Raw genomic sequence first — 23,664 nt, 5'->3', positions numbered from 1 at the left:
TGAGTATATTTGAAGGTCCGGTGGTAGTGAAGACCGGGATGCCTACATTGGAGACTAGACCACAGCTGGAGAATCCACAGCAGGACCCAGAAATCCTTCATGTGAAGAAAGTGGACTTTGTGTCATTTATGGGAATGGCGACAAACCGAACTGGACAAGGTGAAAGGAAGTCGATATCATTGTTTCTGCAGCTGAACTATTTCTGGGAATTAAAAGATTTTACATCTGAAGAGCTGCATGGAGTACTGTCTAGTGCAGTCCCACCTTCTCAGACCCCAAAGCCTGAGCAGGGTTGATTTGTTTGCTGCACTGAAAGTAAAGGGGCTGAATAATTTTGCACGCCCAATTTTTCAGTTTTTGATTTGTTAAAAAAGTTTGAAATATCCAATAAATGTCGTTCCACTTCATGATTGTGTCCCACTTGTTGTTGATTCTTCACAAAAAAATACAGTTTTATATCTTTATGTTTGAAGCCTGAAATGTGGCAAAAGGTCGCAAAGTTCAAGGGGGCCGAATACTTTCGCAAGGCACTGTATGTATGTGTGTGTATATGTTTAAGTTTCTCAGTTTTCACCCCTCCCAGTAGGTGGCGGCAATACACAATGTTTGGATGTAGTCCACCAATAAAACCTTGAAGAAGAGGAAGAGGGGACGTCTGTATTACTGGGTCATGGACTTCCTGTTCATTCGGGTCATACCAGTGAGAGTGGGGTAAGAATTGTCAATGTGGTTTGAAGTGGACAATGGTACTCCCCAGGGAAGTGAGGTTAGTCCGATGTTGTTCACCCTGATGATAGATGACATATTTAAGGTGGGACAGGGAGTGGGTCTGGGCGTGTATGCTGGTGATGGGGCTGTATGGAAGAGAGGTGAGAAGGTGAAATATGTGATGAGGAAGATGCAAGAAGCTGTGTAAGATTGGTCTCTAAGATGGGGGTTTAGGATGTCTGTAACCAAGTCCTGCTTTATGGTGTATTCTAGGAGGAAGGTTAAAGATGTTAGGCTGCAAATATACGGTCAAGATATAGGTAGGGTGTCTGAGTTTAAGTATTTAGGTACGTGGTTTAATGAGAGGCTTATGTGGAAGGGACATGTTTAGTATATGGAAATTAAGTGCAGCAAGGCGCCGTACCTCATGGGGGCAGTGGCAGGATATGATTGGGGGTTGGATAGGCAAACACTGTTGTATATGTTTCAGGCTTTGATCAGATCATCTTTGGATTATGGGTGCTTTGTATATGGATCAGCAGCCATTACAGTACGATAGTTCCTGGATAGTGTCACACCCTGACCATAGAGAGCCCTCAGGGTTCTCTATGGTGTTTTAGGTCAGGACGTGACAAGGGGGGGGTTATCTAGTATTTTGTATTTCTATGTTTGTTGGTGAGAATGGTTCCCAATTAGAGGCAGCTGTTTATCGTTGTCTCTAATTGGGGATCATACTTAAGTTGTCATGTGTTCCCACCTGCTTTGTGTGTGTGCATGTTGCACCACGGCTTTCACGGGTCATTGTTTGTTTATTGTTTTTGAAGTTTCACTTTAATAAAAGATATGGAACTCAACTTACGCTGCGCCTTGGTTCGTCCTTTTCGACGATCGTGACAGATAGGATATAATCAAGGGTCCTGAGATTGTGTGTGGGTGCCTTCAGGCCGACACCTGTTGAGGCATTGCAGGTGGATAGTGGGAAACTGCCACTGAGGAAAAGGCCAGACAAACTTGCATTAGCGTACTGGGCGAGGTTGAAAGAATTCAGAAGGACATCCTGCGGTCACAGCAACTGGGGAATGTTGGGAGCAAGGAGTGGGCAAGCAGAGGGCATACGGGTGGATAATTGGGTAGAATATGGACTGGGGGAGAGGGATAGGGCCTGCAATTGCATTGGAGAACATTCCTCAGTGGCTGTTTCTGAAACAAAGTATAGATATAGATATGACTGAGGGTGGGAGAGAATGGGATGAGGATGTGAGATGTGGTGTGGAGAGATATATAGATAATAGTTTTTATTTGTTTTTAAGGATTCAGATGGTTCAAACGATCCAGTCAGTGGTAGGGTGGGTGTATATCCCAGATTTCAATGTTTGAGTATGTAAGCGGTTAACTGATTGTGTCAGTTTATGCAGCCAAGTTGATGGCCATAATTATAGGTTTGAGATGGGTGGAGGAGGTGAAACCACTCGGAGTGGTGATCTGCTCTGATTCGACTGCAGAGTTGAGTAGTGTGAAGACGAGCAGGTTGGATAGTGGAGACTTGTTTGTGTAAATGATGGTGCTGTTAATGGGATGGGAGTGGTGATAAGCTTTTGCTGGGTTCCCGCCAATGTGGGTGTGGAGGGTAATTAGAAGGCTGATGTGATGAGTAAGAGGGCAGTGAGGAGAGAGGGGGTAGATATTCAGTTCCCGTTGGGCCGTAGGGAAGTCAAGTCCTTGATTCGGGCAAAAGGTCTCGATCTTTGTCAAAGGAAGTGGGATGCTAGTAGTAAGGGGAGGCAATTTTATTGCATTCACCAGTCAGTTAAGGAAGAGGTGGGCAGTATGGGATGTAGGAGAGAGGAAGTTGTGTGGAGTGGACTGCGGTTTGGACACACCAGGTTTGAATGCCACATGTGGATGATAAGGAGACATGAAACAGGTCTGTGTGATGAGTGTTTAGTGGAGGAAACTGTAGAGCATGTGTTGATATTTTGTGAACTGTATGACGCAGATAGAGAGAGATTGTGTGAAAGGGTTAGAAAGGCTGGATGGGGTTTGGGTGGTGTTGTGAGGGGAGGAAAGTCAAATCAAAGTTTATTGTCACGTGCGCCGACTACAACAGTGAAATGCTTACTTAAAGGCTCTAACCAATAGTGCGAGAGAAAAAAATAAGAGTTGTGTGTGTGTGTAGGTAAGTAAAGAAATAAAACAACAGTAAAAAGACATTTGAAAATAAGAGTAACAAGGCTACAGTGGGGCAAAAAAGTATTTAGTCAGCCACCAATTGTGCAAGTTCTCCCACTTAAAAAGATGAGAGGCCTGTAATTTTCATCATAGGTACACTTCAACTATGACAGACAAAATGAGGGGAAAGAATCCAGAAAATCACATTTGTAGGATTTTTAATGAATTTATTTGCAAATTATGGTGGAAAATAAGTATTTGGTCAATAACAAAAGTTTATCTCAATACTTTGTTATATACCCTTTGTTGGCAATGACAGAGGTCAAACGTTTTCTGTAAGTCTTCACAAGGTTTTCACACACTGTTGCTGGTATTTTGGCCCATTCCTCCATGCAGATCTCCTCTAGAGCAGTGATGTTTTGGGGCTGTTGCTGGGCAACACAGACTTTCAACTCCCTCCAAAGATTTTCTATGGGTTGAGATCTGGAGACTGGCTAGGCCTCTCCAGGACCTTGAAATGCTTCTTACAAAGCCACTCCTTCGTTGCCCGGGCGGTGTGTTTGTGATCATTGTCATGCTGAAAGACCCAGTCACTTTCATCTTCAATGCCCTTGCTGATGGTAGGCTTTGTTATTTTGGTCCCAGCTTTCTGCAGGTCATTCACTAGGTCCCCCCCCCCCCCGTGTGGTTCTGGGATTTTTGCTCACCGTTCTTGTGATCATTTTGACCTCACGGGATGAGATCTTGCGTGGAGCTCCAGATCGAGGGAGATTGTCAGTGGTCTCGTATGTCTTCCATTTCCTAATAATTGCTCCCACAGTTGATTTCTTCAAACCAAGCTGCTTACCAATTGCAGATTCAGTCTTCCCAGCCTGGTGCAGGTCTACAATTTTGTTTCTGGTGTCCTTTGACAGCTCGTTGGTCTTGGCCATAGTGGAGTTTGGAGTGTGACTGTTTGAGGTTGTGGACATGTGTCTTTTATACTGATAACAAGTTCAAACAGGTGCCATTAATACAGGTAACTGGTTGGGCACTGGTTGGTCGGGCCAATTGAGGTAGTTTGTACATGAATGTATAGTTAAAGTGACTATGCATATAAGATAAACAGAGAGTAGCAGCAGCGTAAAAGAGGGGTTGGGGGGCGGTACACAATGCAAATAGTCCAGGTAACCATTTGGTTACCTGTTCAGGAGTCTTATGGCTTGGGGGGAAAAACTGTTGAGAAGCTCTTTTGTCCTAGACTTGGCACTCTGGTACTGCTTGCCAGTAGTAGTAGAGAGAACAGTCTGTGGCTGGGGTCTTTGACCATTTTTAGGGCCTTCCTCTGACACCGCCTGGTGTCGAGGTCCTGGATGACAGGCAACTTAGCCCCAGTGATGTACTAGGCCATACGCACTACCCTCTGTAGTGCCTTGCAGTCAGAGGCCGAGCAATTGCCGTACCAGGCAGTGATGCAACCAGTCAGGATGCTCTCGATGCTGCAGCTGTAGAACCTTTTGAGGATCTCAGGACCCATGCAAAATCTTTTTAGTTTTCTGAGGGGGAATAGGCTTTGTCGTGCCCTCTTCATGACTTTCTTGGTGTGTTGGGACCATTCTAGTTTGGTGTTGATGTGGACACCAAGGAACTTGAAGCTCTCAACCTGCTCCACTACTGCCCAGTCGATGAGAACGGGGACGTACTCGGTGCTCCTTTTCCTGTAGTCCACAATAATCTCCTTAGTCTTGGTTATGTTGAGGGATAGGTTGTTATTCTGGCACCACATGGCCAGGTCTCTGACCACCTCCCTATAGGGTGTCTCGTCGTTGTTGGTGATCAGGCCTACCACTGTTGTGTCATCAGCAAACTTAACGATGGTGTTGGAGTCGTGCCTGGCCATGCAGTCGTGGGTGAACAGGGAGTACAGGAGGGGACTGAGCACACACCCCTGGGGAGCTCCAGTGTTGAGGATCAGCATGGCTGATGTGTTGCTACCTACCCTCACCACCTGGGGACGGCCCGTCAGGAAGTCCAGGATCCAGTTGCAGATGGAGGTGTTTAGACCCAGGTTCCTTAGCTTAGTGATGAGCTTTGAGGGTAGTATGGTGTTGAATGCTGAGCTGTAGTCAATGAATAGCATTCTCACATAGGTGTTCCTTTTGTCCAGTGGTGTGGTGTCTATGACTCTATTTCACTTTCTTAGAGGAACAGGACTAATAAAGAGAATTTCATGTAGGTAGGCTGTGACTGGCCTCACACTACAGTATGGTAGATGGTGGTGTATGTATCTTAAATGTTGGATGCGGTCCGGCAACCCATTCTCGAAAAATATTATTATTTTTGTCTACCAGACAGTGCAGCTCCCGCTGAGTCAAATTACTGAGGTTTTTTTGGGGAAGCGACTTCTGCTCAGGAAAAGATGGCGGAAACTGAGGTTTTGTTTGAAACTGCTAGTGAGTCGGTGAAGCTAATGGTACAGAAAATGGGAAACCGGAGAAGTAAACCTGTGGTGGAAAATAGGAAACCACTAGACTCGTTTTTAGTCGGTTAAGGGTTTTACGATCAATGCTACTTGGGAAATCCATTTAACGTCTTGAGAAAAGTCTGGAAAGTGTGGAGTCGGTGACAGTCATGATTTTCCCACATTCCTGCAATGTATTTTTTGTTTCTTATTCAATACCCCGTCCGGTGGCGTTAATACACCATTAACATTGGATGCCAACAGCTGTTAAACCCCATCGAAGAAGATTGGAAATACTTTTCAACTGACACATGGGCAAGGCGTTGTGGCAGACCAAAAACTGTGAGTAATAAATTAGCTAGCAAACATTACTTATTATCCATTCAGGTTAAATAGACCCAGCTATATTAATTACATATTATTTCAGTCGTTGACAATTTTAGATAATGTTAGCTCGCTAGATAGCAAACAACCCCATTCATACTAGCTTGAGCATTAGCTAGCTAGTTACTTAGCTAGCGAGTGCCTGTAGGACTGGTGCACATTGTCTCACTCTCTTCCCTACTGCAGCAAAAAGGCACCAGAGCACAGCAAGTTTTTATTGCACTGTCCATGCTGAAACTGCAACATCATTTCAGCCATTTAGTTTATTACTTGTTTCTGAATGAAAAGTTCTGTTACCGAAATCAATTTTTAGGGGAGAAACATTTCCTATTCCTTCAACCCTTGCACTCTTTACGTGAACCATGTAAGCATTGCATGCATGTGACCAATAGTGCCTGACCAATAGCCTATCATAATCACATCAATAAATTGGTTATCACAAGCTCCGAACAGAATAACATGTGACACCAAAATGGATGCGGAGGACATGAAAAAGAAACTTGAAATTGGCAAATGTTTACTGGTTGCTCAGGGGGGAAAGGGGAAGCCGAGGACATTTGACTTAGTCGTGGAAACTACTGGAGATCAAGAAAAAGGAGGGTATAGGAGCAAGCGTTGCGTGTGGATTATGTGTGACATAGAGTTGCTGTTTGAGTACAATATTATTACTTTTTCTGACCATTTGGAACAGTGTAAACAAAACTAAATAAGTACAGTATATGGAGTGTATTTGGAATGTATTCAGACCCTTTGTCTTTTTTCACATTTTTTTACATTACAGCCTTATTCTAAAATGGATTAAATAGTTTCCCCCCTTCAAATCTACACACATTTCCCCATAATGAGAAAGCAAAAGCAGGTTTTTAGACATTTTTGTGTGTTTAATGTGTATATATATATTCACACCTTTGCCCCAGTCTGAGTACTCTGGAGCAGGTTTTCTTCAAGGATCTCTCAGTACTTTGCTTCATTCATCTTTCCCTCGATCCTAACTAGTCTCCCAGTCCCTGCCACTGAGAAACATCCCCACAGCATGATGCTGCCACCACCATGCTTCTCCGTAGTGATGGTGCCAGGGTTCCTCCAGACATGACGCTAGCCATTCTGGCCAACAAGTTCAATCTTGGTTCCATCAGACCAGAGAATTTAGTTTTTCATGGTCTGAATCTTTTAAGTGCCTTTTGGCAAACTCCAAGCGGGCTGTCATGTGCCTTTTATTGAAGAAAGGCTTACCATAAAGGCCTGATTAGTGGAGTGGTGCAGAGATGGTTGTCCTTCTGTAAGGTTCTCCCATTTCCACAGAGGAACTCTGGAACTCTGACAGTGACCATCAGGTTCTGGTCACCTCCCTGACCAAGGCCCTTCTCCCCCGATTGCTCTGTGTGGCCTAGCGGACAGCTCTAGGAAGAGTCTTGGTGGTTCCTCTGACATGCACTGTCAACTGTGGGACCTTATATAGACAGGTCTGTGGTTTTCCAAATCACGTCCAAGATTGGTGAGAAATGTTTTATTTAATACGTTTTAGAATATGGGTGTAACGTAACAAAATGTGGAAAAAGTTAAGGGGTCGGAAGACTTTCGAATGCACTGTATATGCTAGCTCGGCCTATTCACTGTCTCTGAGTTAATTTAACATAGTTGTAGCTAGTTGGCAAGTGTATTACTCCTCCTTTTATGGTGGTTCAGTTATGTTTTTTTTCTGAATTGTTTCTGAGTTAGCAAGGTAGTTAGTTGGCTTTGTCTAGAGGCAGACTGTTACTTTAGGTAGCTAAAGCTAGCTAGCTACATGTTGAAATGAAAGGAGTGTCACAATTGTTCAAGCCTAGTTTAGGCTATGTATTTTGACTCTCCACTTAAACTGTGCTAATGTCTTTGTCCCCCACTGCCCAGACACTATAAGCTGCATGACCCTGAGAGTGCTTCTCCCACCACCAGCGCATCAAATGCATGTAGCTGATGTCACACATTGAAATTAAAGTAGTTTCTCAAATGTTTATCCATTTTGACTGTCCCCTTAAACCTTGTTATGTTTGTCCCCCAGATACTAATGACGACATGGTCCTGAAAGCTCAGGAGACTGCTGAGGGGAGGACAGCTCATAATAATGGCTGCAATGAAGTGAATGGAATGGTATCAAACACTTTTTCGATACCTTTCCATTAATTCCGTTTCAGCCATTACTATTACCAAATAAGGTGCGACCAACCTCGTGACCCTGAAAGTATTTCTCCCACCACCAGTTTCCCGAGTGCAGGTAGCTACATATTGAAATCAAAGTAGTGTCTCCAATATTTATCCATTTTGTCTGTCCCCTTTAAAGCTTGTCTTTGTCCCCAAGATACGAAAGACGACCTGATCCTGAGACTGATTCTCCCACCACAAGTAACGAGTTGGAAAGAAGATTGCCCGCCCAAGCTTTGATGAGGCCTGAAAGTCATATTGTACCGTAAGTATACATGTGGAATACTGAATACGATTTAATATGCAACACTGTAAAACAGGATGTGGGAAGTAACAAATTACAAATACTATTGTTACTGTAATTGAGTAGCTCTTCAAAGTACTATTTTTCAATGTCAGTCATTTTACTTCTACTTGAGTAAACCACGCACAGTGGCTGGACTCAAATCAATGCAGATTAACACCCGTCACATGCCAATGGACTGTATATGAGTACTGCACATTCTGAGCAAAAGGAAAGGCCACAATTTGTGTATGTGTGAGTGTGTGGGCTTGTGCAAGAGTGTGAGTGCCTTGATTATTGTTCAACTTTTTATAATCATATTTTATAATCCCCAGGTTGCAACCAATATGGCTGAATATCTTCGCCAGGCGACCAAAAGGACAAGAGGAACCGAACCCTTTGCTCTGATTCTCGGGGACAATCACCCCTACTCCATGGCATTCACTATCATGACTGAGCAGGCTCTGGAGCACATTATGTTTAGCTGTTTAACAAGAATTCATTTGGAAAATGGATTCCTGGTAGGGGTTTGGGGGAGTAAAGGGTAAAGTGTTTACTCTTCTTCACCCCCGTTCCTCAGCTTTAATTGCTGGGGCTCCTGTGATTTTTGAAATGATGGATTGTGCTCAAGTTTTTATTTGTGTGTTCCTTGTTTGTTTATCTTTTTGCATGACTTCATTTTGGAGCTGAAATGTTGTAACATTGATTGTTATGGTTAGACAGACATATTTTGTACATTTAGAGAATTAACAGATTCTGTAATAGAGAAGTAGAAAAATAACCCAGCAATAAAGTAAGAAATAACCCACTGCTGGGTCAAAAATACACAAATAAAAATAACCCAGCAAAAGAGTAAAAAGCAACTGACTGCTGGGTCAAAGTAATCGCATTTTGTGGTAAATCAAGAAACCCAACGTGTTGGGTCATTCACGTAACCCAACAGTGCTGGGTTAAAATAGTTTTTGTGTGTAAGGAAAAGGGATGACTATGACATTGAACCTCTGTAGATAAGATACACTGTAGGTGTATGTTATTCCCAACCTTAAAAGTTTGGGGGATATTAATGTTTACATAAGGAAGATGACCTTGGATTAAAACCTCTACAGGATTGCGCATGTTTTTTTCTTTGTATCATCTTCTACCAGATCTAATGTGTTATATTCTCTTACATTCATTTCACATTTCCACAAACTTGTTTGTAAAAAAAAATCACATTTCCACAAAGTGTTTCCTTTCAAATGGTCTCAAGAATATCCACATCCTTGTTTCAGGTCCTGAGCTCCAGGCAGTTAAATTTGGGTATGTCATTTTAGGGTGAAAATTGAAAAAAAGGGACGGATCCTTAAGGTTCATTAAAGACAAAACCCACAATTTGCAAAAACAGAACAATGTATGATTCATGCTACCAGCTAACATCAATGGACATGACACCACATGACAAGACACAGCCATTGTTGTACGAAAACATTGTGGTGCCACTTGGAGACTGACATCATCGATCAAGTCATTTCACCATTTGACTGTCAAGAGTTGCACCATTGTTTATGGTCATCTGAAGTTATTTTATTTCATGCATGGGCCAATGATGATGTAGAGTTACACAACATGTATCACAATAGTGCACTCATATGAAGAGTATAACGAACCTCCTTCAAGTCGATATTGTATTGATTAGTACATTAATAAGGGGTACATGAAAGACATCTGAATGGGATTTTAAGCAAAACGTTGCTTCTTCTCGTCACACAATCACAGAACATGGGTAGATATATACAGATAAATATAATGTAAATATATTGTAGAACTGCAAATAGGATATTAGTGCATATCCTACCTGGAAAAAAACGAGTGAGACAGGGGTTGGAAAAAGGTTGCGTAGGATCAATGAGATATAAGGTCCCCGCACTGCCACCTTAAGCGATTTGTCAGAAGTGCCTCCCTGCACATTCATTCCCAATTCTCACGGCTGGGCAGGTCATCGGGCGGCTGGCAATTAAACGTAATTCTCCGTTTTGGGATGAAGCTATTCGCGTCCGTGACATCCACTCGCAGTGAAGCGTATAATACAGGAGGACGCAGTATGGGTTGAATGAAATTGGAAAAAGGGAGTCAGCGGTGTAGTCATAATTTATACTACAATGGACGAGCCAAACATTCTCAGACGTCGTGGGCTACAGGTAAGAAACTCAACAATAAAACAACATCAGCATAGCTATTGAAGATTGAAATGATAATGCTTTGCCGTTGTGTTCTGGCATTAGAACATTTACTGATAGGCCAACACAAACAATTGTTGACCCACGTTAGGGCAAACATGCATTTCTCTCTTTCTCTAGGGTTATTTTGTGATTGTCAATTGCTGTTTTACTAAACAAAATAATAATCTGTTTACATTGGGCGCAGTTTTATGGCCAGTTCTTGTGATCACAAATTCTGGAAATCTCAAAGCAATTTCGCTTCCCATGTATTGTGCCACCTTGTTTTGCAATGTTCATGGAGAGGTTACCGTATCGATCCATTCTACACACATGAATGCTGCGTGCGTTGGCACTCAAGGGCAAGCTTGTGGATGCGAAGGTGTAGTTAATAAATCGTTTGTTTCTACAGACAGACAGTTTTCTACAGATTGTCTTATTATTGTCAACACTAGGTTTCTGTGGTGATATGGGAGTTGAGGTCAATTACATTTAGGGGTGGATGATTGGTAAACATCCACAGAACAGAACCAGTTATGCATCTGTCTTATATCCAGTATAGGTGACTCAATTCTTGTCCTTGTTTTCAATTCCAACCAATTACTCAGATGGCGGCTTTGCTGTTAAAATCCCTTCAGCATTGTTTGCTCTAAACCTATTATAAAAGATGTTGGTGTGAATGTGCTTGCCCCCCATACCCCAAATAAGTGTTTTTCATTTGATTATATTGATTGATACCTTTATCTTACATGAGCCTGCAATGAGAATGTGATTATGGTTGTGAAACGACCTGCTTTTATCTTTGAAAATACAGTGCACTGAGGCACATCATTTTTGGGATGTGTATGCTCTCTGTAGAATGTGCATAATAATGTATAAGGGCTTAAGAATCTGAGCAAACAGAACCTACAAAATGACTGAATGAGAGAACCAATTTAAGACCTACAGAACTAGGCCAGAGCTATACTATCTTTACATATAGCACGGGAAATGAACAACAGGGGACATAGCTGTCATTGACTAAGTTCATAATCAAACAGCCTTTACCTTTTGCAAGACTATCTTTACTGTCATTGTCACCATTTTAATGAGCCACTCTCTCAATTCCAGAAAGAGCTGAGCCTTCCACGAAGGGGGAACATGTAAGTATCACTAAAGATCAGCACTGGTTATCTCTGCTCTCGTTACACCATTTGATACAAAACCAAAGGGTGTCACGAGGTGTTGTTTGTCGTAGCTGACATTTACTTGGAACTTCCAGGAGGCAACACCTCTTAAAAAGCCGCTTGTGAATTGTCATGTAGGCAAATGTGTTTTCACACTCCAAACCAGTTTTGCGAGTGGTAGTGCCTTGAGGTGGCAGATAGGCCTTACATTAGTAATATATTTGGACATGTTAACAGTGGTAGATTGTACAGGCAGGTTTATATTCTCATTCAAACATTAGGAACACCTGCTCTTTCCGCCGACAGACTGGCCAGGTGAAAGCTATGATCCTTAACTGATGTCACTTGTTAAATCCACTTCAATTAGTGTTGATGAAGGGGAGGAGACAGGTTAAACAAGGATTTTTAAGCCTTGAGACAATTGAGGTGTGTGTGTGTGTGAGTGAATGGCGCGTGCGCGCTCTCTGAGTGTGAATGGGCAAGACAAAAGATTTAAGTGCTGGGGCCTCCTGAGTGGCACAGCGGTCTAAGGCACTGCATGGCATTTCTCGAGGCATCACTAAAGATGAGTTCGAGGCGGGTTACGAGGCATCGCACAATTGGCCCAGCATCTTCCGATTTAGGGGAGGGTTTGGCTGGCCGGGATGTCCTTGTCCAATCGTGCCCTAGTGACTTCTGTGGCGGGCCAGGCGCATGCACATTAACACGGTCGCCAGTTGTACGGCGTTTCCTCTGACACATTGGTGTGGCTGACTTAAGCGAGCAGTGTGTCAAGAAGCAGTGCGGCTTGGCAAGGTTGCGTTTCGGAGGATGCATGGCTCTCGGCCTTCGCCGCTCCTGAGTCCGTACAGGAGTTGCAGTGATGGGACAAGACTGTAACTACTAATTTGGATATTGAGGTCATTATATTTAAGTGCCTTTGAATGGGGTATGGTAGTAGGTTCCAGGTGCATCGGTTTGAGTGTCAACTGTAATGCTACTGGGTTTTTCCACGCTCAACAGTTTCCCATGTGTATCAAGAATGGTCCACCACCCAAAGGACATCCAGGCTCTTTGACACAACATGGGCAGCATCCCTGTGGAATACTTTCTACATCTTGTCGATTCCATGCCCTGTCAAATTGAGACTGTTCTGGGTGCAAAAGGGAGTTCAACTCAATATTAGGTAGGTGTTCCTAATGTTTTGTACATTCCATGTATAGATGCATCTAATCAAACGTACACCCACGCATTTTATGAAAGGACTGTACGTATGTTTATAGTATGCGTATATGCACATCCAATGCTTTGAGGTCTTGTCAATTAGTATGGAAATAAAATCTATGTGTGATTCAAAATAAATAATTTCACATATCATGCATTGAATTCTACACGTTTCCTAAAGACATGTCAGTCAGAATTGGTGTATTTGCCTAGTGACCCTGTCATAGCCTATTGCAGAGCTCCAAGATGAAGCTCTGGCATATTCCATTGGTGTGCAATTAGACAGATATTGTTCTGTTGTGGGCTTCTTATTGACATAGTCGGACAGTAACGGATGTCATCAGGGCCGGCTCTAGCCTTTTGAGGGCCCTGAATGAGATTTTGCCATGGGGGGTGGAGAGTTTTAAACTTGGGTACGTGTCCTTGGGCCCTTGGGTACGTGTCTGATCTGTATTCAGCCATGATAGCTGGCTAGACTAATTTACCAATCTAAAATTGGTAAATGGTTAATTGAGTGACTGTCAGTGACTGACTGAAATCTGAACACTGACTGTAGGCTTATGTAGCGCAATATATTAACTACTGCAGAATGATGTATTTCTTGCAGTAAAAGGATACAACAAATGTTAATTTTGTCTTGAACAGGCCGTGGAGAAATATGTGTATATATAAAAAAATATATTTTCTTGAAAATGGGAATAGGCATGTAACGTTACCTTTGTCACTTATGCAAGCAGACAGTACTTCAACCACATAAAATAGGCACCCAAGACGAACAGACGTATTATCAGAAATGTGTTTACGGTAATCATTTTCTCAGCTTTTAATTTCCTTAAATAAGTTAAACTGTTGATATTTTGCACAGGAACAATCATTCCACTGTTTTGGAGTTATTGCATCTTCTGACGGGCCCTAAATGAAAGTGACAACTTTAACTACACTGAACAAAAATATAAACGCAACAATAAAAAAGAAAAAAAAAAGAAAAAAAGATTTGACTTAATTACAGTTCAATAAGGAAATCCGCCAATTGAAATAAATTCATTAGGCCCTAATCCATGGATTTCACATGACCTTAAAAAATGAGGGGCATGGATCAAAAAAAGTCAGTATCTGGTGTGACCACTTCCCTCATGCAGCGCGAGTTGATCAGGCTGTTGATTGTGGCCTGTGAAGTTGTCCCACTCCTCTTCAATGGCTGTGCGAAGTTGCTGGATATTATGATTTTTTTAAATCAAATGTATTTATATAGCCTTCTTACATCAGCTGATATGTCAAAGTGCTGTACAGAAACCCAGCCAAAAACCCTGAACAGCAAGCAATACAGGTGTAGAAGCACGGTGGCTAGGAAAAACTCCCTAGAAAGGCCAAAACCTAGAGAGGAACCAGGCAAAGAGGGGTGGCCAGTCCTCTTCTGGCTGTGCCAGGTGGAGATTATAACAGAACATGGCCAAGATGTTCAAATGTTTATAAATGACCAGCATGGTCAAATAATAATAATCAAAGTAGTTGTCGAGGGTGCAGCAAGTCAGCACCTTAAAAGTAAATGTAAGTTGGGTTTTCATAGCCGATCATTAAGAGTATCTCTACCGCTCCTGCTGTCTCTAGAGAGTTGAAAACAGCAGGTCTGGGACAGGTAGCACGTCCGGTGAACTGGTCAGGGTTCCATAGCCTCAGGCAGAACAGTTAAAAATGGAGCAGCAGCACGGCCAGGTGGCCTGGGGACAGCAAGGAGTCATGCCAGGTAGTCCTGAGGCATGGTCCTAGGGCTCAGGTCCTCTGAGAGAAAGAGAATTAGAGCATACTTAAATTCACACAGGATAAGTACTCCAGATATGACTGACCCTAGCCCCCTGACACAAACTACTGCAGCAGACAGGAAGATCACGTCAGTGACTTCACCCACTCAAGTGACGCACCCCTCTTAGGGACGGCATGAAAGAGCACCAGTAAGCTAGTGACTCAGCCCCTGTAATAGGGTTAGAGGCAGAGAATCCCAGTGGAAAGAGGGGAACCGGCCAGGCAGAGACAGCAAGGGCGGTTTGTTGCTCCGGAGCCTTTCCGTTCACCTTCACACTCCTGGGCCAGACTACACTCAATCATATGACCCACTGAAGAGATGAGTCTTCAGTAAAGAATTAAAGGTTGAGACCGAGTCTGCGTCTCTCACATGGGTAGGCAGACCATAAAAATTGAGCTCTATAGGAGAAAGCCCTGCCTCCATCTGTTTGCTTAGAAATTCTAGGAACAATTAGGAGGCCTGTGTCTTTTGACCGTAGCGTACGTGTAGGTATGTACGGCAGGACCAAATTAAATGCTATTGTGTTCGTTGTCCGTAGCTTATGCCTGCCCATACCATTACCACACCATAGGACACTCTGTTCACAGCGTTGACATCGGCAAACTGCTCTCCCACATGACACCATACATGCTGTCTGCCATCTACCTGGAACAGTACCGGGATTAATTCATGAAGAGCCCACTTCTCCAGCGTGCCAGTGGCCATTGAAGGTGAGCATTTGCCCACTGAAGTCTGTCACGATGCCGAACTGCAGCATGGTGAGGATGACGAGCAACGCAGATGACTGTTTCAGACAGTTTGTGCAGAATTTTTTGTTGTTGTGCAAACCCACAGTTTCATCAACTGTCCAGGTGGCTGGTCTTAGACAATCCCGGAGGTGAAGAAACCAGATGTGGAGGCCCTGGGCTGGTGTGGTTACACGTGGTCTGCGGTTGTGAGGCCGGTTGGACCTACTGCCAAATTCTCTAAAAAGACGTGGTAGAACATTCAATTCTCTGGCAACAGCTGTGGTGGACATTCCTGCAGTCAGTATTTCAATTGTACACCCCCTCAAACTTGAGACATCTGCGGCATTGTTGTATGACAAAAAATACACATTTTACAGTGGCCTTTTATTGTCCACAGCACAAGGTTCACCTGTGTAATGCTCATGCTTTTTAATTAATTTATTGATATGCCACACCTGTCAGGTGGATGGATTATCTTGGGAAAGGAGAAATGATCACATTTAACAGGGATGTAAACCAATTTGTTACTCATATTTTCTGCACAATCTTTTCTTGAGAATCAAACATTTCAGTTCATGAAACATGGGACAACACTTCGTTGGGTTTACTGATCAAATCTCATTTTCAAATCAAATTGTATTTGTCACATTTGCCAAAAACAACAGTGAAATAGTTATTTACAAGCCCTTAACCATCAATGCAGTTTTAAGAAAAATAAGTGTTTTAAGTAAAAAATAAATAAGAATAAGAAATAATTAAAGAGCAGAGGTAAAATAACGGTAGCGAGGCCATATACAGGGGGGTACTGGTACAATGTGCGGGGACACAGGTTAGTCGAGGTAATTGAGGTACTATGTACATGTAAGTAGAGTTATTAAAGTGACTATGCATATATAATAAACGGAGTAGCAGCAGCGTAAAAAAGAGGGGAGGAGGGACAATGCAAGTAGTCTGGGTAGCCATTTGATTAGCTGTTCAGGAGTATTATTGCTTGAGGGTAGAAGCTGTTAAGAAGCCTTTTGGACCGATGTAAGACATTATTCTGGTGAACATTACTTTATTTAGTCTTCTGGGACAACAATTTATAACAGAAGGGAAGCTGCATGTATTTAACTATAGCCTAGTTGACAAACAAATGGACTATCTAATGTTGGAAATTATAAGTGGAAACTTAGGCTACTTTCACCCCTTATTTATCTAAGCTAGTAGGCTGTACGGTGTGTCAAATGCATTATTATGGCGGATCAAACTGCGGCATGTATAGCCTATTTTTTTAAAGTGATTTGTTTGACAATCCGATGACAACTAATCACACCACACCCATGATATGCGAAACTGAGCCTGCGCAGACCGTGAAAAACAACAGTAAACGGGATAAGTGTCGACATGTCACAGTATCCCGTCTAAAATCAGCTTATACCGGGCATCTTATCCGGGTTTCTCAAACGGGATTCACGATTTTTTCGGGTTATTGTAAACGGGATAAGATGTTTTATATGCGTCAACTCAAACATAATACTTTAGTATCCCGAGTAATAACTGGATAATGGTATAGATGTAAACGTGGTCCATGACATTCAAATCGATGTAAAAACCCATTATCAAACTTTCAGCGCAACAATCCCCAAATGACAACTTCCTCCCATCGGCGGCAATCCCTCCTCCAACCGATGGGCTGACACAATTATCTGTACAATTATTAGCTGTTTCTGCGAAGTTTTTAAAAATAAGTTTACGCGTTTTGGTGATTTGGAAGTATTGATGATGTGCGCGAAAGTCTTGTAATGTAGTGCGCGAAAATTCACAGGGAAGAAATAAAGCGATGACGGCATCATTTACGGTTGCTTTCTTGCCTGAACTGCCACGGGTATGCAGTCAGATAGTGCTAACCATTGTCGGAGTTTTTGGTTACGGACTCCGAGTGCTTTCCGAGGAAATAACAAATATGTTTCTCAAGAGATAGTGGACATATGATTCAAAGTATCACTTTGTATCGCTTTCATTCATCATGTCTGATCAGAATCACTACTGGACAGTCTTGCCCAGCTACAAAACAAGTTTTGTGACTGGGGCCATGATGAAAAGATCGAGAAGGTAATCTTATTTTTTTATTTATTATTATCATCTGATTTGTTAAACTATTTAAATCAGTGGTAGTGTAGGACTTATAGATGGGACCCGCGCAGTTTAGCTTGTTGCTTTGACTAAGACAATTGAAATGCAGACCAAAATGACGTCGCTTATTTAATGTTTTAAAAAAAAGAAGATTTTCTCTAATGTTAACTTTCCCCATTCACGACAATAGTACACATAGGCCTTTGCTTTCATGTTGTTCACTATGGTTTCGCGTTATGGTCTCAACTACGGTATTTGTCGGTTTACATCCGCCCTAGTGTTGTTTTTCCGATAGAGAAACGTGGCCATTGTTAGACTATGCGGTTAATGTTGCCTATGTATTGTCTTATAGAAACAGCAGCTGTGTTGTTCATGCAGAAGGCTCACAACTTGTTCATTACAGTATAGGCCCCACAAACTCAAATCTTGACATCGAAGCCAGCTCCACTGCTTTTTTCAAATTGTTTCCCTCTACAGATTTTAGACCTGGGACACAAGGTGGGTGCAATTATCAGGTAGAACAGAAAACCAGCAGGCAGCTGAGGGTAGGAGTTGAGTGCAACTGGTATAGGTTATACTATAGTGGAGCTAAAAATGCAACCTGGACTCAGGGGTAGATGTAACATAGTAAATGGAAATACGGGATACTCAAATTAGTATATGTAGTGCTGAGCGATCCAACATTTTATTTTTTTTGGTTAATTGACCAACTTTAGATAAATTATTTGAATGCCATTTCTGTAGAGAGAAATCAGATCAAGCTTGAGTTGTGCGATGTAGTAGGGAGTTGTAGTGTCCAACAGGCAAATATTCTATGTAGTTTAGCACAGAACATGGTAATTAACTACAATGATCATAATCCATTGCGTGCCCCCCTAAACTTGTCCGTTCTGTGCAGCGCAGAGACACAGAATTAGAGAACGCAAGATCTAGAGGGATAGAAAGCAGTTGCTTCGTGAGCCTGAAAATACATGATCTAAGTGATTTGATAGTTGATATTCAGTCTTCATAAAAGTATGCCTTATTTACTTTGAACTACTAAAATGATTTTGTCAGACTGCGTAGGCAACAGCTCTATAGAGATGATGACGTGGAATGAAATCATATAATCACCAAATTAAGATTTTATTAAAGTCATGTGAATAAATGATGGATAATAAGCAGTAATGGGCTGTCATGTTTTATTCAATGTTACAGCATTCATCCCACAATGCATAGTGCATTTAATGTTTCAAAATAAATTGCAAAAGGGAAAATGGATAATAAAAAAAAAGTAAACTGAACTGACCTCAGCACAAAGGGAAAGGAAAGGGGGATACCTAGTCAGTTGTACAACTGAATGTGTTCAACTGAAATGACTTTCACATTTAACCAAACCCCTCTGTTAAAGTTTGGTATGTATTAATTTGTCGACGTCATCTATTTTGTATGGAATGTTAATTTATGGACGTTCATTATCCATTTCTGGCGGCAGTGTAGCCTAGTGGTTAGAGCGTTGGACTAGTAACTGAAAGGTTGCAAGTTCAAATCCCCGAGCTGACAAGGTACATATCTGTCGCTCTGCCCCTGAACAAGGCAGTTAACCCACTGTTCCTAGGCCGTCATTGAAAATAAGAATTTGTTCTGAACTGACTTGCCTAGTTAAATAAAGGTACAATTTTTAAAATATTGTATGAATTTTTCATAATTACTGTATATGCTACAAATCCAAATTTGTTGTGGCTAAAGTGGTCTTGGTGGCTACCGTTAACTAGGCTAGTGGTTAGTTAGCTTAAGGGTTACCTAACATGCTAAGTAGTTGCTAAAAGGGTAAAGATATCCATGATGAGATTCAAACACAACCTTTGCGTTGCTAGACGTTTGTGATCAACGCCCACCCACCCAACTTTTTTGTTGTTGCCTTAAGTAACCTTCTGTCTTATCTAATGATATCATACTAATTTCCTAGATTCTCATTTATGTTACGTCTAGTGTTTGAGACCAGGCTGAAATATAAGGCAAAACGGTATAATTTACCTTTTAATAGCTGGGCAATGGCACACATTTCAGCAAATAAACACCAGGTCTAAAGAAATTTACGAGGTTACCATGAATTGAGGTTTTAATGTTTAATTTGTTCCATTAAACAATTCGCTACGCAAATGAGCAATAGCTGTGTGCATTAAAGCTGCAATTTGTAACTTTTTTGGTGCGACCTGACCAAATTCACAGAAATGTGTGTTATAGACATGTCATTCTCATTGAAAGCAAGTCTAAGAAGCGGTAGATCTGACTGATTTAGTGCCTTTTGAGGTCAGTTCACAGATCTGTTCTGTGTGACATTTCTACGCTTTCTGTGCTTAAGTTTTTTTTTTTTGTGTCAAACTTTCTGTTTTGTACACCAGCTGAAAATACAATATCATTGGTTATGGAGAATATATTTCAGTGGTTCAGATGGTACAATGATTCTCTTCGCTATACTTGCTTGTTTTGTCTCCATAATCTGAAAATAGGCGTACTATTCAAATTTTAGCAACCCGGAGAAGCAGAGCAATTTCTGCATAGTGAGTCCATCTTTTAAGCAAAAAAACACCCTGGCTATTCATTGAAGTTTTATGCTATTCACATGAGTTCTCTATTTAGTGATATGAACTTAATAGAAAAAGCAGGGTTGGCACTGAAATATGTATTGGCACTCAATGTCCTTAAACATTTTAGTATAATTTTAGTAACATTTTGTAGAAAAGGTATTTCACTACAGTATCTTACATTGGCGATTCAGTAAATGTCTGTAGCCGACATGTTTGACCATAGCCTACTACGTTTTGTTTTAGAATCCTGCCGGTAGATGGGGAAAAACCTCAAGGTGTGCCTGACTGCTAATACCAGCAGTGTCAACAGCCAAGCATTCACCACAATCTCTGTTCATGACAAACCCACCTATTTTTTTTTATACCATTTTTTTATTTATTTTATTTTTTAACTTCGCTTCCTTATGCATGGAACTGGATGAAGTCCCTACTAGCGATAAGGGTTGTTGATAAATTGAGACAGAAATAATTTCCATTGCCTCTAAGTGTTTTGGTTGTTATTTGATTTCTGCAAAGTTTGACTTAATAGATTCATGAAATTAATTTTATTACAAGGGGCATCTTTTGTAATCCGATCTCCATGCCAACCCAGAAATGTCAGACTCCGTTGTCTGAGCTCCTCAATTATTTTAGCTCACTGCCAGCGAGATGGGCAGCCACTGTAATATCAATACCAATGTCAACAATGGGGGCTGGGGATCCGTCATCTCCGAAAACAAACAAACTGAAAATGAGTTCCTTCCATTCTGTAAATCTATCCCACCCTGCAGGCACTAATAACAGAGATGGTTTTTAACCAATGGACTGCTGAGCTCACTAATTTGGGTTTATCTAAATTGTTAAATTCAACCAAATTAGATGGTCGTTACTGCCCTGCCTAGATTGTGATGGGGAACTATAAGCCAAAAACAGAAGGTCCCAAGTATTTTCCAACACAATTTGAATGATAAATCTGCTGTAATCACGAGTTCTCAACTTGTGGTGAAAGTATATACTGTATCATACAGGCAAAATATTCATAACACCTGCATGTTGCATTCAAGCCCCAATATCACAACTCTGTTTACTTTCCACTACTTTAATGTGTAACAAAGCAATTCTCTCTCTTTTTTTCCCCACACAGTTGCCGTAACAACAAAAGGGGTCTGGCGGTCGGGACCCCCTCGCCCTCACTCTCCCGACCACTCTCACCTCTCCCCCTTGCCACAGGTAGGTGTTCTGAGCCGTCTCTGCACTGCACTCTGTACGCGATAGATACCAGACCAGCATGCGATAAAAGCATAGCAAACCAATCAACATGTGACATTAGAGACAGCAGACCAATCAGGCCTTTCCAGTGCGTTGTGCCAGCAGAGCACAATGCACACACACAGCTAACCACATGATACGTGTTCAGAGTATCCTCAGACAGACAAATGAAAACGCAGCAGCTGAGCTGACGAAGCTCAAGTTACTGTTTGGCTTCTGTTTGGAAGCTGAAGTTACCGAAGACGTTCACGTACAGATCACGTGTATCGCTTTAGGGGACATGAAATATACTTCATATGAAAGAAAGGCTTAATTCATTGTTATTGGTTGTGAGCCAGTGGAGGACTTAGTAAATCTGAGACTTATTATCGTCTTCCATTGTAACAAGCGGGACAGTCGAGCTTATTTGCATCACAGCAAATCCGGATGGCCAGACAGTTAATAAAAGTTCAATGCTACGGATGGAGTTCCGACTTATCAAGTGAGCGTGAGTTAGGAACGTCACAAAAAACCCTGTCCTTTCCAGACCACACGGTTGTAAATATGCCTCGAGTTTATTGAATTCAGTTCCACCTGAGACCGATTTTGCTTTGCATTTAGGGTCGCTTGTCCTTTACTTGTGCGTCATTAGCTCCCAAGAATGACAGCGGACTACAGTTATAGCAACATGTCTTATTTCTTCAGAATTAAAAAACATGTCCCAGTGATATAACTTTGACAGTCTGTGTTTCAGCTGGAAGTAGTCCCCAAGAAAGCCCCAGAAATGTCTCCGCCAGTGCCTCTGCAAACTCCCAGTTTGCGCGCAGGTAAGAAGTCCTATCTTCCTTTCAATAAATTCAGTTTAATAGAAGCAATTTAGTTTTTAATTTGGCTCTGTTATTGAAGGTCTGAAAGTATTGGGTCAGTGACTGTTTTGGCTCTGTACTCCAGCGCTTTGGATTTGAAATTATATAATGCCTGGGGTTAGTGCAGACTGTCAGCTTTAATTTGAGGGTATTATATCGGGTGAACTGTTAAAGTACAGCACGTTTTGTACATAGTCCTCTCATTTTAGGGGACCGAAGGTATTGGGACAAATTCACTTATGTGTATTGAAGTAGTACAAAGTTAAGTATTTGGTCCCATGTTCCCAGCACGCAATGACTACATCAAGCTTCTGACTCTAAACATTTCTTGGATTCATTTGCTGTTTGTTTTGGTGGTTTCAGATTATTTGGTGGCCAATAGAAATAAATGGCAAATCATATAGTGTCAAAAAGGATAGATCCTCCCATAATTGCATAGGAACAAGATGGTTTGGTTTAGTAGGTAACCTCCATCCATCCCATGACCACAGCCAATGCATCAAAAACCTCCTATTAACGAGGACAGTCCTTTAGAACGAAGCCAGCCGACTGGCTCTAGGGGCACTCGCGTGACATGGGACTTGTTATTTATCAGTGCAATTTTAAAGGGAGAGTGCTCATTATTCATGGCTGCCATTATGATATGTTACAAGCAGAGCCTCGTGTCGAGTCTCATGCGTCACATTGTATCCAGTGGTGGGCTTGCTCACAGTCAATCATCCACTTCAGTGGTTAACAGTGCAACCCAGTCAGGCTTGAGGACGGTGAGGTAGAGCCTTTTATGGTACGGTATCACTGTACCGTACCATAAGCCTTAAAGATAAGTGGGGGAAATCACACGGCGCACGGCTAAAATGTGCCAAGTTTGCGTTAACTTGCATGACACCGCCAAATTTACTGAGGTTTCCGAGATGCCGATGTGGACAGATGCTGGTGTTGGGCTGGGATAGTTGTTGTCGTCCTCATAGATTGCAGTCTGTTGTGCATGCAATTATTTGGGCCACGTAAACAACACCATGCGAGTAATACTGCCACACAATAAAATGGCTGCCATGGGTATCTTTCAATCAAAGCTGTTACCGGGACTTTTATGGTGGAAAGCTCCTAAGGTTATGTCCACATTTTCCAGGTGCTGCAACCAAGTGTGTTTTTGATTTAATGTACTGATGCAAGTGTTTAACCGTGTGAAACAAGAAGGGACTCTCAACTGTACACTAGGCTGTCATTGTAAAGAAGAATTTGTACTTAACTGGCTTGCCTAGTTAAATAAAATTTAAAATCAAATCACATAATTCTCCCATTTGTTTTGGCTTACCCGGAAACCTCTGTACATGGGTATTGATTTAAAAAGAAAAATGAGCACTTAAACAGCCTCCCTTTCCATTCCTCTCCAGTGGTATGGTACCTTAATTTTAAATAATATCACTACCCCTTACACTTGTGGAAATTGGCCAATATCAATAGAGCCGAATTGAGATGTTTCCAACACAATTATAAAAAGCATACGCATGACTATGGTAGCAATTGAAAGGGAACACTTTGGAGATAATGGGGAGAGAATAAGGTAAGTAAAATACATTATGGGTGTTTGAGTAATAGTGTGGCAACACCTCATCAAACTGTGCAAA

General features: G+C 41.8%; 1 protein-coding gene and 1 long non-coding RNA gene across 11 annotated transcripts in view; both read left to right on the top strand.

The window, feature by feature from the left end:
• The first annotated feature begins 642 nt into the window (after positions 1 to 642).
• LOC135516168 (uncharacterized) lies at positions 643 to 9,274 on the top strand. 5 transcript variants are annotated; one of them, XR_010451905.1, is made up of 5 exons: positions 643 to 711; positions 5,582 to 5,659; positions 7,743 to 7,955; positions 8,040 to 8,147; positions 8,501 to 9,274. It is a non-coding gene; the product is annotated as an uncharacterized LOC135516168 (long non-coding RNA). The 5 variants fall into 5 exon arrangements; XR_010451902.1 differs by having other exon boundaries at positions 661 to 766; XR_010451904.1 differs by lacking the exon at positions 643 to 711 and adding an exon at positions 1,847 to 2,632.
• Positions 9,275 to 10,079: 805 nt separating this feature from the next.
• LOC135516113 (microtubule-associated serine/threonine-protein kinase 3-like) overlaps positions 10,080 to 23,664 on the top strand; it is a 60,769-nt gene continuing 47,184 nt past the window's right edge. For 2 of the 6 annotated variants that reach the window (XM_064940208.1, XM_064940164.1), the window contains exons 1-3: positions 16,682 to 17,352; positions 21,067 to 21,152; positions 21,913 to 21,997. In XM_064940208.1, coding sequence (XP_064796280.1) covers positions 17,267 to 17,352; positions 21,067 to 21,152; positions 21,913 to 21,997 — 257 coding nt within the window. In that variant the 5' untranslated portion in view covers positions 16,682 to 17,266. Of the gene's footprint in view, positions 10,343 to 11,470; positions 11,503 to 16,681; positions 17,353 to 21,066; positions 21,153 to 21,912; positions 21,998 to 23,664 lie in introns of those variants that run through there. The other 4 variants (XM_064940182.1, XM_064940173.1, XM_064940191.1 and 1 more) reach the window with 4 other exon arrangements.

Source organism: Oncorhynchus masou, chromosome 3 (assembly GCF_036934945.1).
Source record: "Oncorhynchus masou masou isolate Uvic2021 chromosome 3, UVic_Omas_1.1, whole genome shotgun sequence".
NCBI lineage: Eukaryota > Metazoa > Chordata > Actinopteri > Salmoniformes > Salmonidae > Oncorhynchus > Oncorhynchus masou.
Note: the sequence above shows the minus strand (reverse complement) of the source record. Positions and strands in the feature narration are given on the sequence as shown.